Here is an 18,347-nt window from a genome sequence, read left to right on the forward strand (position 1 = left end):
AATACTAAAAATAAAATTCTAGAATCTGTGAGCTTATAGTGTAGTCGACTACTATGCATTGTAGTCGACTACTAAGCAATTTTCTGACTTCACAGAGTCTGTTTAGACTCAGTGTAGTCGATTACTATAACTTGTAGTCGACTACAGATACAGTTTTTTTAGATTTTAGGTTTTGAATAAGTGTCTGTTTATAGCCGTTTTGTGGACTTTAATTGGGTTTAAAATTATGTCATTTTAGATGCTATAAATAGGTTTAAACATCAGAAAATAAGCACCAAGTTTTGCACTTGTAACATTCACATATCGTGCAAATTAACTCTCTAACCTTTTAGTTTTTCAATCTGATTTTCCATAAAAGAGAGTTTCTGATATTGCATTTGTTCCTATCATTCTTAGAACTTGTTTAGGCAATATTCATAGAGTTAAAAAAGATTGATAAGCCACTGTTACACATTCACATCCATATCAAGGCTTATAGGATTGGAATTGTACATTGCTTCAAAGCAATGTTTTCTTGGTTTATGAGAGGGGTTGATCTCTTGGTCTAGAGGTCGGTTTACCATTGGCATGATTTTGTCAATTAGGTTTGTAATTTTGCATGGTCTTGCAAATTGGTCAAGTTTGCTTTTGATTTTGTAATGTTTTAAAATCATAGTAAAAACTCTCAAGTGGGATTTGCTTGGAGACTGGATGTACACCAGGGAGGTGGAACCAGTATACATGCTTGTGTCTGTGATGTTTATTTTCTGAGATTACCATTCTTTCTTTATAATTTATAATCTACTTTGCAAACTTATCCTCTAGTGTTTAAGTGTAAAGCTTCCGCATATTTTTATAAGAGCACACTTTATTTTTAAGGGTCACGATCCTACACTCGGTATACATAAGCAAAATCAGATCCTACATTTGGTATCAGAGCAATGTTGAAGAAATGGCATCAACATCCAATTCAAATTCAAAATTTAAGGAAGGATATTTTACAAATCATCCACCAATGTTTGATGGACTAAATTACAACTATTGGAAGTATCGGATGAAAATCTATCTCCAATCAATGGGCTACAAACTTTGGAACATTGTGGAAACAAAATATGAGAAGGCAACCACTCCTTTCACGGAATGGACTACATCTTAAAGGAACAATGCAAACTTGGATTCTAAAGCAATGAATGTCTTATTTTGTGCTCTTGACAAGAATGAGTTCAATAGAGTGTCAACGGCCACATCCGTGTATTATATTTGACGCACACTCGAGGTAACTCATGAAGGTACAAGTAAGGTTAAAGATACTAACAATAATTTTATTTGTTATGGTTGCGAGGTAACTCATGAAGGTACAAGTAAGGTTAAAGATACTAACAATAATTTTATTTGTTATGGTTGCAATAAGCCAGGACATATGAAGAATGATTGTCTAATTTTATTTGTTATGGTTGCAATAAGCCAGGACATATGAAGAATGATTGTCCCCTTCTAAAATCAAAATCAAAGTCTACAAAATTCAACAAAAAAACTGAAGGCTTTGGCGGCTACATGAGATGATGGTGGTGATTCGTCTTCGGATGAAGAAATCGAAGAAAAGAAAAGCGCCCATATGTGTTTTATGGCACAAGATAAAGTAAGTGACAATGAAGAGCTTTTAGATGCTTTTAATGAATTGTATGAAACTTTTTTGAGATTAAAGACTTCACATAAATTTCTTAAAGGTGAAAATAAAAGATCACTTGAAGAAATTTCTTATTTTAATTCTTCTACTATTTCTAATTCTCAAGTAATTGAATTGAAAGAGGAAAATAAATCATTACTTAAAGAAAATCATATTTTGACTAATGAGAATGTTTATCTAAAATCATAATGTAATGATTTAAAAATTCGCATTAATATTTTAGATAAAGATATTTCATCTATTAAATTAAAATATGATTATATATGTTTGAATGTTAGTAAATTCAATAAAAGTAAAGAGAATTTGAATAATCTGCTCTCATTTCAAAAATCTTCAAACAATTATTTTGGCATTGGATTTGTTCCTAAGTATTTTACAAAGAATGATTATGTTTTGAAGAATAATAATAAGAATATTCATGCTAAACAAAATAAGTATATATGGATTCCTAAGAATTTGAATATTCATGATAGGAATGATTATATTTCATCTTCTATGTATGAAGTTTGCAATTCAAAGAATTACACTTATTTTAATAAATGGAAATCAAATTCCAAGTGGATTTGGATTCCTAAGGGTTAATCCTAATGTTATAATATAAAAGGGTACCAAAGTGCTTAATATTTTTATTAAGGTACCCGGGAAAAGAAAAATTTAACTAGAATTATGTTTATTTCTTTTTGCTAATGACAAAGGGGGAGTTATTATGAATGAACCAAACACAAAAAAGAACCTATTACATGAAATATGTTTCTTATAATTTATTTTTTTATTTTATTTAGCCAACCAAACAGTCTTAAAAAAAATTTCTTAAAAAATCACCCACATCATCCAATAATAATATGACAACTCATCTCTCATATTTGATTTCCTCCTTTTTTTTTAGCCAACCAAACAATCTCAAAATAACTTTTCTTAGAAATAGGTTTCCTAATTTTTTGATTTCCTTTTTTTTAGCAAACAAACAGCCCCTAAAACAAGTAAAATCACACTAATTCACTCTACCAGCGCACACGTAATACCGATATGGCAATATTCCATCCTGCCCAGTACACCAATCCGTGCAATTATCGAAATTATATATATATATTTCAAATAATAAATTTATTATTTTCATCGTCGCGTAAGTTTGACGCCGGATCACTAACATCACTCCCTATTTGAAAACATCCACTCCACGTTTTCCCAGTCACGAAACCTGCTGGGACAAAATAGAGAATCAATGGGGGAGTGAATATATCAAGTCGGTGGTAGTTCCGTAATTAGTGGACAACTCAAGTACTATTTAACGAGGGTTAAACCCCTCAAAATTCCTTCCTTGTATATAAAATCCTCTCCCTAATTAATTTCATCGCCAAATCCTAATTTGTTTCGCGACCACCGAAATTTCTAGAGAGAAAAAGCGAAAAGAGAGGGAAAAGAGAAAATTTTAGAGAGAGAGAGAGAGAGTAGAAAACCTAAACCCTCGCCCCCTCGAAATCGAAGAGCTAGGGTTTCGAGAGCCTTGCTCTACATCGAGAATCTCCACTGTTGCTAGGGTTTCGTGACTGAGGTTTGGTCGGCCATGGCGGAGAAGCTTAGGGATCTGAGCAAGCCGATCGATGTTCCGCTTCTTGATGCGACGGTGGCTGCGTTTTACGGGACTGGATCCAAAGAGGAGGTGAAATCACTTTGTTTCGTTTACTCAGTTTCTCTCTATTTCGGAGATAAAAATTGCATCTTGGATGATTCGGCATTAGTTGATTTTGTTTGATTACATTGGTAGATACTTGAAGAGAGGGAAAGAGGGGATTTTGTTGAGAAAAAAAGAAGGAAAGAGGGAATTTTAGGGAGAGAGAGTAAAAAACCTAGACCCTTAACCTCGAGATCGAAGGGTGAGAGAGAAAGTTTAGGTGGAATCACTTTGTTTCGCTTCTCTTGCCCTTTTTTCTACCTCCAGGTTCTTTACACCTTCTTTAAGTCTAGATTAGAGATAGAATCGGCTTTTGCATGATTCAGCGTTAGTTGCTTTTAGTGCGAGAGTATTCTAATATATTTTGGTTTGATATTGGGTAAACTGAGTTTTTGATTGATTAAGTTGACATTGCAAAAGTGTGAGGGTAAATGGGTAGTCCATTGTTGGATTTTCTTTTATTTGTTACTATTCGTGTCAGAAGATGTTCTTGCAATATACTGTTGTGTTTTCATTGTTATTCATTTCTTTTTGAGGTCTCAATTGTGCTTCCTCTTTATTGTTGGCAGAGAGCAGCAGCAGACCAGATATTGCGGGAATTGCAAAGCAACCCTGATACATGGTTGCAAGCAGTCCATATTCTACAAAACTCACAGAACTTGAACACTAAGTTTTTTACTCTTCAGGTTAGTGAGGTCCTTATATGCTTCTGAATTGGAGAATCTTTTGTCTCCATCAAGTAGCTAATTGATAGTTATGTTATTACTTTGATATGCTATTGTTAGCCTATTAGTTCCCTTCTAAGTTTCTATCTGCATACTGGAGAGGTTCTGCATGCCATTTAATACAACTCAATTCGTGATATATATTTTCTTTGGTTAAACATAAAATTCTAAATGTAGAAGCAACTGGTTTCTTTTTTTTGTGAGGCTGTAATGTATGTTATCTCAGAACAATTTGTTCAGATAAACTGATTGCACTATTCACTATGTCGATTTTGTTATCAGTTGTTATGGTTGATCCAGTCATATCTTTTTGGGTTATAAGATCTAGATACTAATTTGCAGTGACACGAAAGAATTTTGACACCACATAATTTCTTAAGACTCATTGCAAAGTAGTAATTTGGGAGATATTTCTAGTTAAGCGTATTACAAACTTTGCGATTTTGTTTTCTAGAGTTTGAACTGAAGTGTTCTATGGCATTTCTGGATGATAACTGATGACAGATAAGAGCTCCTGTTGCAGAACTGGGCCATTTCTTTTCCTTCAAAAAATGCAAAACGAGGAATCACCTGCAGTGAGATTATTACAGTTGGTTTAATTGTTTGCTTAGAATTAGGTTTTTAAATCCTTCATGTACTAATAAAAATCATACACTTCTTGCTAATTTAGGTTATATACTTTATTGTTAACAAGGTTACGTTTCAGAAAGTTAAAATGTACACACTTTAACCATCTCGCCTGCTTTTTGATCTGACCTGTACTGGCAAAAATTGAAGGCATTCTTTCTCCCCATGTTCGTCTTTTCTTCCTGAATCTCTAAGTTCCTGTTGTTAAGTCTATATATTAGCTAGACATGTTTTGGAGATAATGTCAATGCTATGCATTTGTGCTTTTCTAGTTTGCTCCCTTTAATCGTAGTTTGCAATCATTTCATAGGTATTAGAAGGTGTTATCAAATATAGATGGAATGCTTTGCCTGTTGAACAACGAGATGGGATGAAGAACTATATATCTGATATTATTGTACAGGTATATATTTTATCCTGTCATATTGAACTTATTTATCACCTGCAATTTTTATTATACTGCTAAGTTCTTAATATATTTTTTCCTCTCTGTGCCACTGTTTGTAAATTTGGTCAGCTTTCAAGTGATGAAGCCTCTTTTCGTCGGGAGAGGTTATATGTCAACAAGCTGAACATTATTTTAGTTCAGGTAATCTCCGGAACTATTTTGAAGTGTTAGTATCTGAACTTCCTTCTTCTTCCCCTTTAAACTTGTTGGAAATCTTTCATATATCTATGATGTTTTTCTGTAATTACTTACCAAATTACTTACCAATTCACATGTTATATGTGTCTCACATCAAGCTGCTTTTATTTTTTTAACCACCTTCAACTATTACATAATGAGACTTTATACTGACTACAGTTTTTACATGCCTATTTTGCTGAATGAACAGATATTAAAGCACGAGTGGCCAGCTAGATGGAAAAGCTTCATTCCTGATCTTGTATCAGCGGCTAAGACTAGTGAGACAATCTGTGAAAATTGCATGGCTATATTAAAGGTATCTGTGTATTCTTATGTGAAATTACCTACAAATTTGCAGCAGTTAAAACTTGGTAGCTATTCTGATACAAGTACTATATTCCAGCTCCTGAGTGAAGAAGTTTTTGATTTCTCAAGAGGAGAGATGACTCAGCAGAAAATCAAAGAACTGAAACAGTCATTAAACAGGTAAAATGCTATCATTTTAAGTTATGCGGCCATCATTTTGGGGTTCTAGGGTCAGTGTGAACCTCATAATAGATTTTTCACAGACATATTTTATGTGAGTGTGAAATATGCATGTGGGTTACTTCTTTGTGCACAAATATTTTATCTATTTATTTATGGATTTGTGTTCATATGTGACCATTGAGATCTTACAGTAAGTTTGTTTATGAACAGCGAGTTTCAACTTGTTCATGAGTTGTGCTTATATGTGCTCTCGGCATCTCAAAGAACAGAGCTTATACGGGCCACATTGGCAACTCTTCATGCTTTCTTATCATGGATTCCTCTGGGCTATATATTTGAATCGCCACTGGTTTGTTATTTCTGCAAACTTACAAAGCGCTTTGTAGCAACTTATAGGTGTAGTTGAATTATAACTCATTCATCTGCATCTTGTTATTGCTATGATAGCTGGAGACTCTCCTGAAATTCTTTCCCGTGACATCATATAGGAATCTCACGCTCCAGTGTTTAACAGAGGTACATATCTGTGGTTTTGTGCTCTACTAGTGGTCAATTGTCATCTGTTAATTTTTATAGTACTACATGACTGCTCTGCGAGTCCGGCAACAAAAAATATCTGATGATAAGAAATACCTTATGTGAATTTGTTATATTTGCATGCTTCTTGCATTTTTCTTTTGCAACTTTGCTACAGCTGCCTCAAAGTTGGCACTGTTTGTCCAGTATTTATTCTGATTTTGTATCGTGTCCTTACAGGTTGCTGCTCTTCAGTTTGGTGACTTTTATAACATGCAATATGTTAAAATGTACACTATTTTTATGGTACAGCTGCAGGTATGCCCGTTTTCTAATCCCTTTTGAAAACTTCTTTCTACTCTGTTTCTAGCTATTGGCTATGTTTTCTGATTCATGCCCGTTTTCTAATTTTCCCCTTTAATATGCTCTATGATGTTTAGACTATTCTACCACCTGGGACAAATATACCCGATGCTTATGCAAATGGTTCGAGTGAAGAGCAGGTAAACTTTTTCTAACCACATGATTGCTGTCTGTCTCTTTGTTGATATTTTCTTTATGTTGGATTTTCAATCATGTAATTTCTTGCTCTTAATAATCTCTTATAAAGTCTCAGTTATGTCCAGATGCAATCAACATTTATTTGCCTCTTACTTCTTTTGGGTGTATATTGACCTTGATCTTTCACTCATGCTTCTCTTTTTTTGACAGGCATTTATCCAAAATCTTGCACTGTTTTTCACTTCATTTTATAAGGTATCTTTCATTCTGCCTCATTTATCCAAAATCTTGCACTGTTTTTCACTTCATTTTATAAGGTATCTTTCATTCTGCCTCATTTTAGCCACAACCGTATGCAATTATTCTGGGATATATGAAATCTTATATAGTTTGTATAGTAATATATTTAGTTATTTATAGTTCTAAGTAGGGATTAACGTTTTAACTTTTTCGTTAAAGAGTGAGAGTGGCAGTAGCTATAAATGCTCTGCACCTAGTATCTACTTCATCGACACGTAAAATTCTGTTGATATTTACCTTGCATATCTACTGCTCAAGTGTAACTTTGGCCATGTTTGTGCTGGTATGTATTTTAAGGTTGGGGGTAGGAATCATCCTTTCTGTTCGTATAAATTTCTATAAATTTGAGTAATCCTCCTTTTGTTCAGTCTCATATCCGCATATTGGAGACAACTTCTGAGAACAGAGCTGCATTGCTATTGGGTCTTGAATATTTGATCAGTATCTCCTATGTTGATGACACAGAGGTTTTCAAGGTAACATTTCTTTCTTGTTTCTCAAAGATTATTATTTGTGATTGATCTACACTGATTACGGTTTATATTTATTGGATGGAAGGTCTGTCTGGACTATTGGAACATATTAGTACTTGAGCTTTTCGAGTCTCACCACAATTTGGATACTCCGGCTGCAACTGCGGGAATGATGGGCTTTCAGGTAGATATTTGTTGATAAAACACATTGTATATCATCTTGTTTTGTTTGTTAGAATTGTTTTGATCTGATCGCAACACATGCATTTGAGCGCTTCTGTGTTTTTATTGTTGTGATCAAGCTGATTTCCTTTTTTGTTCTTATGCTATGCCAATTCTATAGAATACGTTGGTTTCTGGGATGGTCGATGGCCTTGGTTCGTCGCTTCTACAACGGCGACAACTCTACGCTATTCCAATGTCAAAGCTAAGAATGCTCATGATATGTCGGATGGCTAAGCCTGAAGAGGTTTTGATTGTTGAAGATGAAAATGGCAACATTGTTCGTGAAACTATGAAAGACAATGATGTTCTTGTTCAGTATAAGGTTTGTGTTAATCTATGAACATTAACATTTACTACTTTTTCATATTTCTTTTTTTGCTCAGCATGCTGCTCTCATATCTGATATGTGACGTATTAAGATGTTTTCTTTGTTTTTCTGTTGTGTTTCGCAGTTCTAGTTTTGTTTTCTGGTTTATTGAGGTTGGTGCCTAAAGTTTCGTCAATGTGTCATCTTTGTTATTATGCTTGATAATTATGATGTTGAGAGCTATAGTTTCATTTTGGATCAAGCAACCACCATGAATTAAGTGTAAACATATGAGTGCACAGAATTAAGTCGGAAGAACTAGCCTGTTACTGCTTGTACAAATTACATGTAGCCACACAATTTGGGTTTTAATTGGGACCAAGCATCTAGGCTGCCTGACTTTACATCACCTTAGATGTTCCCCTAAGATGCATGGTTGCTTAATCTGCCGTCGATGAAACTTTTGGCTGATAAAACCAACATTGATGAGCTCAATAGTTTGTACAAAACATGATGCTTGTGGTTATGACATGCTTTTCTCTAGTAACCAGATTTAAATGATGAACGACATGCAGACTTTTTAAGTGAAAAATGTAATTTTCTTTTCATATGTTATAATTGCAGTTTCTTGTCCAATATGCCATGCTGATTTATGGTACTTGCAGATCATGAAGGAAACGTTGATATACTTGGCACATCTTGATCATGAAGACACTGAACAGCAGGTATCTTTTAACCTGATGGTTTTCTGTATGACTATTGTTTTGGCTTTTTTTCCCTGTACTTTTGTATCATTTGAAGTATTTATTATCAAAGCAAGTTGACGAAGGGAAAGTTTCGTTAGATTATAATTCTTTTCTCTTTTATTTTAGATGTTAAAGAAGTTAAATAAACAATTGAGCGGGGAGGATTGGTCCTGGAATAACTTGAACACTTTATGCTGGGCTATTGGATCGATATCTGGGTCTATGCAGGAGGATCAGGTATACATTCTGTGGTATGCTAAAGCTAATGTGTGTGTCAAAAACTTGTGATGCTATCATCTATCAGAAATGAAGGTTTTGTATAATGCTTTAGGAAGTTGATTGTTAAATATGTCGTTTATATCTCTTTTACTTGTGAATATATTTATGATCCTATGTGAATATATAAATGAAAATGATAAGTTGCACAAGTCTTTTGACCAGATGTTGTGGATATTCTGCAATCATTAGCTAGATAAGGGGCAAACATCCAATGATTGCTGTGTTACAGACTTTTTGCTCTTTATACTTGCTGTTAAACTGTTAATCATCTTTTTGAAATTTGTGTTTAGATCACAACTCTTTTCTGTAGCTATCATGAACCTTCTTCACTTTTGTTCAGTAATTTTATAGTGGAACTGCTGTTTAAAACATCACCTTTTTTTTTACCCTGGGACTTGACTGATCATAGTTGCATTTAAGTTGTACTCTACAGTCTACATCATAATAATTTTCTGATTTTATGTTATACTGTTGTTTATAGGGAACCATGCTCCTGTATCAAATGTGTGGTACTAAGTATGCAAGAACTTAGTTTCAGGAATACGTAAATATGCACTCAGTCTTAGACCTGTACTAATTTATTTTATATTACTGTACAAAATTGGTAAAACTCAAGACGCCCTTATGTTTTCATGTGTTTCTCCTGCACTGCTCTGTGTGTGTGTGTATTTTGTAATGCTAATGCTGGTTGTCATTTCTCCTGGCTATCCAGGAGCAAAAAACCTTTTGAGAAGTAACACGCAGTCAACTGAACTAATGAATGTAGTTTTCCTTGATCTTTGCTTTGAAGTGAAGTTGCTCTTATTCTTTTTTTTTTCATACCGGAAATTTGAAAAATTTAACAATATGTCTTTTGCCCAGTGCCTACAAGGGAAAAATCCTCAGTTATTTTAGTTTGCATTTTGAAACCATCGAGCCTGATTTTGAAATATGCCACTGATATCTCCATTTTTGTGCAATAAATAGGTTCAGATTGATGGATTCATGGTTCTGGTGCAGCATATAATCAGATCATATATATGGCTATGAACCTGACCATGAATCGACTGTGAACTTGATTTTGATTCAGTCCTTAAATTGAACAGAACATGCAATCTGATCTGATCTCTCATCTCGCTAACTTGGAATAAAGAACAAAAGATAAAGAGAGCCATTGATATTGGATTGGATCCCATGACAATTTGGAATGCTGTTTTACAAATGTAGGGGATCCCCATCTTAGATACTAATGATTATAGTATATATTGCCATACCCAATAATCCAAGACATACCTGTTCCCTTAAATTGAATTTGACATATCCACATGCGCGATCATGGTCATACTGTACCTCGTGTCTCTATCATTGGTTCACTTGAAGAGGCACAATTTTAAGGTCTGAATATTTTTTATTTCTTTATATATTTAACTTTTGAGTATTCTCTTGCATATGATATATTCGCTGTGTATCTAATTACTGTGGTAATGGTTTAAATATTTCATATCATTTGCATGCTTTCTTTTTTTGAATGCTTATGCTTTCTCTTCAACTTTTAAACGTCCATCAACATCTCTCCTCCCAAGTAAGAATTTTTGTTTTGGTCCTTGCTGATTCATTTTTATCTTTTGCAGGAGAACAGGTTTCTTGTGATGGTCATTCGTGACTTGCTGAATCTCTGTGAAATCACAAAAGGGAAAGACAACAAAGCGGTTATTGCCAGTAACATCATGTATGAGTGTGTAGTGCCTGAATTTATGATAGCTTTAAAGATTATGCGGTGAATGTGATCTCACCTTGCTTGTTGTGATAGGTATGTTGTTGGACAGTATCCAAGGTTTCTCAGGGCTCACTGGAAGTTCTTGAAAACAGTGGTTAATAAGCTGTTTGAGTTCATGCACGAAACACATCCAGGAGTTCAGGTTATTGCATTTGTTTTTGTGGTCTTTTTTATCAGTTGTTCTAAGATTAATTGTATTAAATTAGGACATGATTAACTGTTAGATCTCGGTCATGGACAGAATACTCATTCATTATGTGTATAATGATTGCTGTTATATCCGTGTCAATGGAGTGACAAACATATAGTAGCTACAATTATGTCACAAATGAATGCATCCACGACATTATTTGAAAATTTAGTTTTATATACATTAGTTTTTGCTACCTTTTTGAATCATATTCAGCAGCAGCAGCACGATGTGCAGATTTATTTATTTATTTTAGTAAATATGTAATCATTTTATTTTATTTAATTCTTCTATTCATCTTTTCACTAGTGCTTGCAATGACGTTAAACATCTCTGCCAGAGCTCGATTGCTTGTTCTGTCTGCTTTGCTATTACAAACATCTTCTACTCGTCAACATCCGTCATACTTGTGCACTATTTTTGTGCTTAAATCAGGATTCTCTTTGTTATGCTTCTAACATGAGTTTTGTTTTTGGGATTATTTGCTTCTTATGTTATATTTGTGCAGCTACCATTATTATTTAACTAGTCGTGTTTATGTTTCCATGTTTGGTTTCATCTTTTTATTTTCTCTTAGCAGAATTTTTAACTTTTTTTTGACAGTGATGCTATTTAATATTCATTACTAAACCTTAATGTTCTCTTTTAGTAGAGCATTGTATTGCTTAGACGTTATTTGGAATCCGTGCTCTATGTCTTCTGATATGCTATTTTATGTTATTTTCCTTGGGCATAAGTTGTTCCCTTTTCATGGTTTTTTTTTCACATTTATGTGTCATGCTAACTGCATTTGTCTGTATTCTTTTCAGGATATGGCATGTGATACTTTCTTGAAAATTGTTCAGAAATGCAAGCGCAAATTTGTGATCACGCAGGTAGCATCCATTTCCTGGTTATGTGCTGTAGTTTAACTAAAATTGACCACAATGCAGTTGAGTACTCTTTTTTCTGCAGTGTATGGTCCAGTTGACATACTGATGGTTCATATTAAGCACAAATTGCCGTCTTTTGATTTATACCCATTGCCCCTTAAACTTTGCACTGTATTCACATTGAATAGTTCTCCAACAGACGCAACTGCATGGGTTTTTTATGCTGTGGTTATGTGCTCATTTAGTTTTTTTTAATTAAAAAACCTGCTCTTTCTTGTAAATGCAGCAGCAAGAGTAATAAGCGATGTTAATTTAATTAGCATAGCAAAGTTCTCAACAGTGTCTTATGTTTTAGGTTGGTGAGAATGAGCCGTTTGTGTCTGAACTGTTGTCTAGCCTTGCAAATACAGTCGGAGACCTTGAACCTCACCAGATTCATACATTCTATGAGTCGGTAAGTAAGATATTCCTTTCTACTAGAAAAAGTTATACATCATCTTTCCTGATTTAATCATTTTACTCTTTGTTTCTGAAGGTTGGGCACATGATCCAAGCAGAATCTGAAGCTACAAAGAGGGATGAGTATCTGAAAAGGTTAATGGAACTTCCGAATCAGGTCATACATTCTTCTCTTTTCTTTTTGGGATACTATGGTGTACCTTATGCTTATTAGTCATGATGTCATCTCTGAACTTCCTTTATTTTTTGTATCTGTTTTGGTTTTTCTCATTGGTTTAATATCATCTTACTTCCATGTAATCGCTTGTCTGACACTTCGTTTTGTTCTTCCAGAAATGGGCAGAAATTATTGGAGAAGCCAGCCGAAGTGTTGACATTTTGAAGCAACAAGAGGTTATAAGAACTGTTCTTAATATCTTGCAGGTAACTTGTTTCTATTAAAATGTCATCTCAGCAGATCTGAATTCTTTTTTACTAACTAGTCATTGGTTAAAGGCTGGAATGATTTCTTTAGTCAAACAAATAGTCACATCGACAAGTCAGCTATGTTCTATATCTAGGAAATGTATTATTTTTTTCGCTTGTGATGGATTAGACAGTAAGTCAGTCAAGTTGAGAGGAGTATGATTGAATGCTTGATTTGTCCATTTTATCCTTTGATACCTAAAACTCACATATCTGTCAGGGATTTTGCATTCTGTATTTTGTATGATAGAAACTCATTCATATTATTATTTTTTGAATATCGCTTTTGAAGATGACTAAAATGAACTTCCAGTTATTAGAAGGTAATTAAAACGCGGAGAATTGTTGCTTAACAAAAATTCAGGAATGTTGGCAAATTCATTGTTTTGTTATGCTATAGAGGACCCTTATGAGAACTACAATACTAGTTTTTTGAAGAACCAACGGAGATTTATTTCATTCATTGTCATAGAACGAAGTTTTTTTAGTTGTTTTGGATTGACCATGAAACTTTAGCATTTCTTGTTTTCAACCTGATGTTACTTAAAAGCCTACGTTTGCTTCCGAGTGTTTTTGGTTCTGAATGGATCGAATTAAACAACTGAACTATGTTAATCTGCCCGCCTGGGCAATAGAAAATTAACTGAGCACAGCTAACTTGCATAATTTTTTTTTCTCACCGTTAAAAAGCTTATCTTGCTTCTAGCACATTGTACATTCATGTGGGTTCACGTGATATTCTGCTTCACTATTTGATATTTTTAGTCCTTAAGCTGGCTTTCATGTCTTTATTCTTTGTTTGGTATAGCACTTGTGTCCTGTTTTCCTTGATCGTACATATATGTCAAGATGGGTTCTAAAGCATTATTTGATGATTACAGACGAACACCAGTGTTGCCAGTTCACTTGGGACATTTTTCTTTCCTCAAATATCATTGATATTCTTGGACATGCTTACTGTTTACAGGTGGGTTTTACTAGTAGCATATCACTGCTGTAGGTGTGTGGATCTAATAAATTTCTCATGATTACTTTTCTGTTATTTTACAGAATGTACAGTGAGCTTATATCTAGTAGTATAGCGGAAGGGGGGCCTTATGCTTCAAGGACTTCGTTCGTGAAACTTCTGCGGTAAAGCTTAAATTCTGCAAGTTATTTGTGTTCTTGGTTTTTTTCATTCCTCGAGGATTCTAGGCCCAACTGACCTTATTGTGTATACGAACAGGTCTGTAAAGCGAGAGACTCTCAAGCTAATAGAAACCTTTTTAGACAAGGCTGAGGAGCAGCCCCATATAGGAAAGCAGTTTGTCCCACCAATGATGGATCCTGTCCTTGGTGACTATGCAAGAAATTTGCCTGATGCGAGGGAGTCAGAAGTCTTATCGCTATTTGCCACAATAATAAATAAGTATGTCCTTCATTTCTCTGATATTATTTCTTTCTAGCCTGTCTATACTTCAGTTAGGCTGTGTAACTGTGGTCCCAAGATAGTCACTTCAATTTTTTTTTCTGTCTCATAGTAGTACCCTTATGCAATTTTAATTCTAATTCTTTTTTTTTAATTGTGAAATATCAGTTTGACCTTCAAAGGATTTGCTCCTTTAAATTGCATGATCAAATCATCTAATCTCCATGATTATTTTCTTCATTTCACTTTTACAACTTATCTTCTGTTGTCAGCAAATCTTTATTATCCAGATAAACTGCTTTTAACCTATTGTGTCTGTTCTATTTATACGACCATGTGGTGGGTTTCTAAACTATTTTGTTCGTGATATAATCGATGAAAATACTCATAAGTGACCTGAAAGTACCAAAGTCTCATGCACTGGTCATTTTTTCTAATATTGCAGCGCGAGAAGATTGAACAGTAGCGCAGATTCTTTAATGAAGTTTTTGTTGTGTGTTTTATGCCTGTGTTTCCTCTGCTGTATGTCTGACTCCACCCCTCCCTCCACAACACAGACAAACATAAAAAAGATATCAAAAGCTATAATCGATGAAAATGCACATAAGTGACCTGAAAGTACCAAAGCTCATCCACTGGTTGTTTTTTCTAATATTGCAGCGCGAGAAGATTGAACAGTAGCTCAGATTCTTTACTGAAGTTTTTTTTTGTGTGTTTTATGCCTGTGTTTCCTCTGCTGTATGTCTGACTCCACCCCTCCCTCCACAACACAGACAAACGTTAAAAAGATATCAAAAGATAAAACGGTACCGAGAACCCACCAACCATGCACACAGAAAAACACCCATCCAAAAATAGGGAAAAAGAAGCTCCATTCAAGCATGAAATAAAGAACGGAAATATCCAGCATGATTATAATAAGTTCTCACGGATGATTTATGTTAGTTTCTTTAAACAAGGTTGTGAACACTTTCATATTGTTGTACAATGCTGTCTGTAAATTTGTATAATTGGCATTTTAAGATTAATTATAGTTGCATCCTAATTTTTAGTTTACTGCAATGTTGCAAGTCCTGGTAGCGATATTTCCTATCTGCTTTAGTTGTTCCAGAATCGTGAGGTAATGCATTGAATACATTTCTTGTTCTTGTGGATTCATATAGATATAAAGCTGTAATGATGGAGGACGTACCTCGGATATTCGAAGCTGTTTTTCAGTGCACTCTTGAGGTGAGTGATAAAGTATTATTGAGCTTTTTTCTTTGTCTCTAAATGACAAGAGTATCTTTTAATTCCAGATGATCACCAAGAACTTTGAAGATTACCCCGAGCATCGCCTCAAGTTCTTTTCTCTATTACGAGCAATTGCTACGCATTGTTTTCAAGCTTTATATCAATTATCAAGTCAGGTTAGTAACTCCTTTGCTGTCTTCCAAATGAATATAGTGCAAACATGTATTTGACAATATCTGTAAATTTGATATGTTTGCCTGGATCACATTTCTGAAATGTAGACCAACTTTGTTTTTTGGATTAGGGGCTTTGTTTTTGTTGATAATGGTGGTGATGGTGATGTTGTATTCTCTGATATGTTTTTTCATTTATCTTCTGTATCCATTTTTGAGCTGCACAGCAATTGAAGCTTGTCATGGACTCTGTCATCTGGGCTTTTCGTCATACTGAAAGGAATATTGCAGAGACTGGTCTTATTCTTTTGTTGGAGATGCTCAAGAATTTCCAGGTCTGGTCTTCATTCTTTCTTGCTTGCCCTTCATGGGAAATTTGCTTTTTCTTACCACTTGAGGACTGCTGCAGGCTTCAGGTTTCTGTAATCAGTTCCACAGGACCTACTTTTTAACAATCGAGCAAGAGATCTTTGCTGTTTTGACAGACACCTTTCACAAGCCAGGTTTCAAGCTGCATGTTTTAATTCTGCAGCATCTGTTTTGTCTGGTAAGTTAACAGTTCCTACTTGCCATTGTTTGTTCCCTCATTTCTTGTCTTCATACTTTCGATTTAATGGTGAATGCAAGGTCGACTCTGGTTCGTTAACTGAGCCCTTGTGGGATGCTTCCACTGTATCTTTCCCTTACCCGAATAATATGGTGTTTGTTCGTGATTACACCATAAAACTTCTAGGATCATCATTCCCAAATATGACTTTAGCAGAGGTAAGTCCAATTTAGCTACCCACTTTACTCTCTTTTTAGTTTTGGGTGAATATTTATCTCTTCTATTTTTCCAGGTGACACAATTTGTTGATGGGATCTTTACATCAAGAAGTGATCTCCCGGCTTTCAAGAATCACATTAGAGATTTTCTTGTACAGTCCAAAGAATTTTCAGCTCAGGTAATTTTTGAAGATATTAAAAGTCAAAATAGCTTGCATATCTGTTATCCTCTCTGGTATTCCTGTGTGTGGGTTTTGGTTTAGTGCAACTCACGCAGCTCTGAAGGGGGTTGAGTTACGTAGGGTTACAAGATGTTCTGAGATGTTGAGCTATGTTAATTATTGTCAAAGGTAAGCAGCTCTCTTAGGCCTTCAGTTCATGGCTGTTTGAATTTAATTTGCAGGACAATAAAGATCTTTATGCAGAGGAGGCAGCAGCCCAAAAAGAAAGGGAACGCCAAAGGATGCTGTCCATTCCAGGCCTTATTGCCCCGAACGAACTGCAGGATGAGATGGTTGATTCTTAGTGTTTGTGTTCAAGCATCAATCTGACAACCCCTAATTTCAGAAGAATATCGTTTTGCCCTTATCTTCTAATTCTACAGGGTGCTTCACATCTCCTATGGTGTTAATGCGGAATTTATCGCTAGAGTGCCTAGCTTTATCTTAGATTTTTTTTCCTTCTTTCCCCTCTGTTTTTTTTTAGTTTAGTCATTTTTTGCTGAATTTGATGGGGGGAAAATTTCGGGGAAGATGTTAGAAACCTTTGCTGTTTCAGGAAGCTGTTTTGGACTGCTTGTGATACTTGCTAGCGATTTCTTATGTCTAGTTGAAGCAGCAGCAGTTTCTTGTAGCAGCTAGGACTCAAATATTTAACCCTGGATGCAGAGATATTTGGCAACATTTTGATCAGCCATCAGCTGTGTAGTATAGGATTGTTTGTGTTCTATATACCATCCCCTTTCCCAAAGAAATAGAATTTGACAGGATCCTATGTACTTCATTTGCTTGTTAAATATTTGTGTATTCTAAGTTGTATTATGTATTTTTTTTTAAACTGATGATACTGTTGAAATGGTGTTTTTGCTTGTAATCCCTTGCTGTTTATGCATATTTAAGAAGGTTCGTAGTTATGCTTCCTTCACCACTATTTTGGTATGTGGGAATCACATCAAGTGAATCGAATGAAGGAATGGAGTGAAAATAATTTAAGAATAAAATGTTTGTTCTCATTCTAATGTTTGGATTCATTTAGAGAATAAAAGGGGAATTATTATCTTTTTCTTTTTGGTATTGGATGCTTGATATGCAATCATGCATGTTTGAAAGTTATTTTGATTTTTTGATTCTCGCTTAAGTAGGATTGTCCATTTTCTATTTTTTTTCATTGGCAATGATCAATGAATGAAGTGGGGATGGACGTTCTAGCGTTGTGTTTATAAGCATGAATGAGAAGGGGGCATGGGCATTCCTTTCCCATCTATTCCTGCATACCAAATGAGGCCTCTTGTTTTTAAAATCATCTGGTGATTGTGTAGTTCATGGACTTCAGTATCCTGGATCGTCAGACCCTGTTTTAATTAATAGGACGAAAGTGATAATATTTTGTTTCTAGTTTCCAGTTGTATCCTTAGCTCAAGTTAAGCTTATTATCACTTTTTTTGATATTTCTTTTTGTTGAATTCTCATCGTATGCATGTTTGGAGGCAGAAGTTGCAGGAGGCGGGGTTGAACTTTTTCTCTTTGCCGGTCCATCTGTTCGCTTCAGATTGCCTGATTGATAAAAATATATGCTTAATTGGTAACCGTTTGATTAACCTTAACAATTTGCAAAAGCTATTTCGTTATTTCAAATTAATTACGTCAGGAATGA

The 18,347-nt window shown here is 34.8% G+C and overlaps 1 protein-coding gene across 1 annotated transcript; it reads left to right on the forward strand.

Annotated features, from left to right (window-relative positions):
* Positions 3,018-17,613, forward strand: LOC109844198 (protein EXPORTIN 1A). The gene is made up of 32 exons (XM_020413158.1): positions 3,018-3,326; positions 3,908-4,024; positions 5,001-5,093; positions 5,208-5,279; positions 5,527-5,634; positions 5,722-5,804; positions 6,018-6,156; positions 6,255-6,323; positions 6,564-6,641; positions 6,764-6,826; positions 7,035-7,079; positions 7,493-7,600; positions 7,683-7,781; positions 7,941-8,144; positions 8,795-8,854; positions 9,002-9,112; positions 10,765-10,862; positions 10,944-11,052; positions 11,910-11,975; positions 12,328-12,426; positions 12,508-12,588; positions 12,765-12,854; positions 13,778-13,863; positions 13,947-14,027; positions 14,122-14,304; positions 15,468-15,534; positions 15,603-15,713; positions 15,938-16,045; positions 16,120-16,257; positions 16,338-16,475; positions 16,550-16,654; positions 16,879-17,613. Exons 1-32 carry the CDS (start codon positions 3,231-3,233, stop codon positions 16,999-17,001), a joined length of 3,228 nt encoding a protein of 1,075 aa, XP_020268747.1. The 5' UTR covers positions 3,018-3,230; the 3' UTR covers positions 17,002-17,613.

The sequence above is a fragment of the Asparagus officinalis genome, chromosome 6, assembly GCF_001876935.1.
Source record: "Asparagus officinalis chromosome 6, Aspof.V1, whole genome shotgun sequence".
NCBI classification, from domain to species: domain Eukaryota; kingdom Viridiplantae; phylum Streptophyta; class Magnoliopsida; order Asparagales; family Asparagaceae; genus Asparagus; species Asparagus officinalis.

Coding starts and splice junctions, on each gene's coding strand:
- LOC109844198 (XM_020413158.1), top strand. CDS start 3,231: ATGGCGGAGAAGCTTAGGGATCTGAGCAAGCCGATCGATGTTCCGCTT. Junction 7,782..7,940: donor CGGGAATGATGGGCTTTCAG/GTAGATATTTGT, acceptor CCAATTCTATAG/AATACGTTGGTTTCTGGGAT. Junction 11,053..11,909: donor AAACACATCCAGGAGTTCAG/GTTATTGCATTT, acceptor TATTCTTTTCAG/GATATGGCATGTGATACTTT.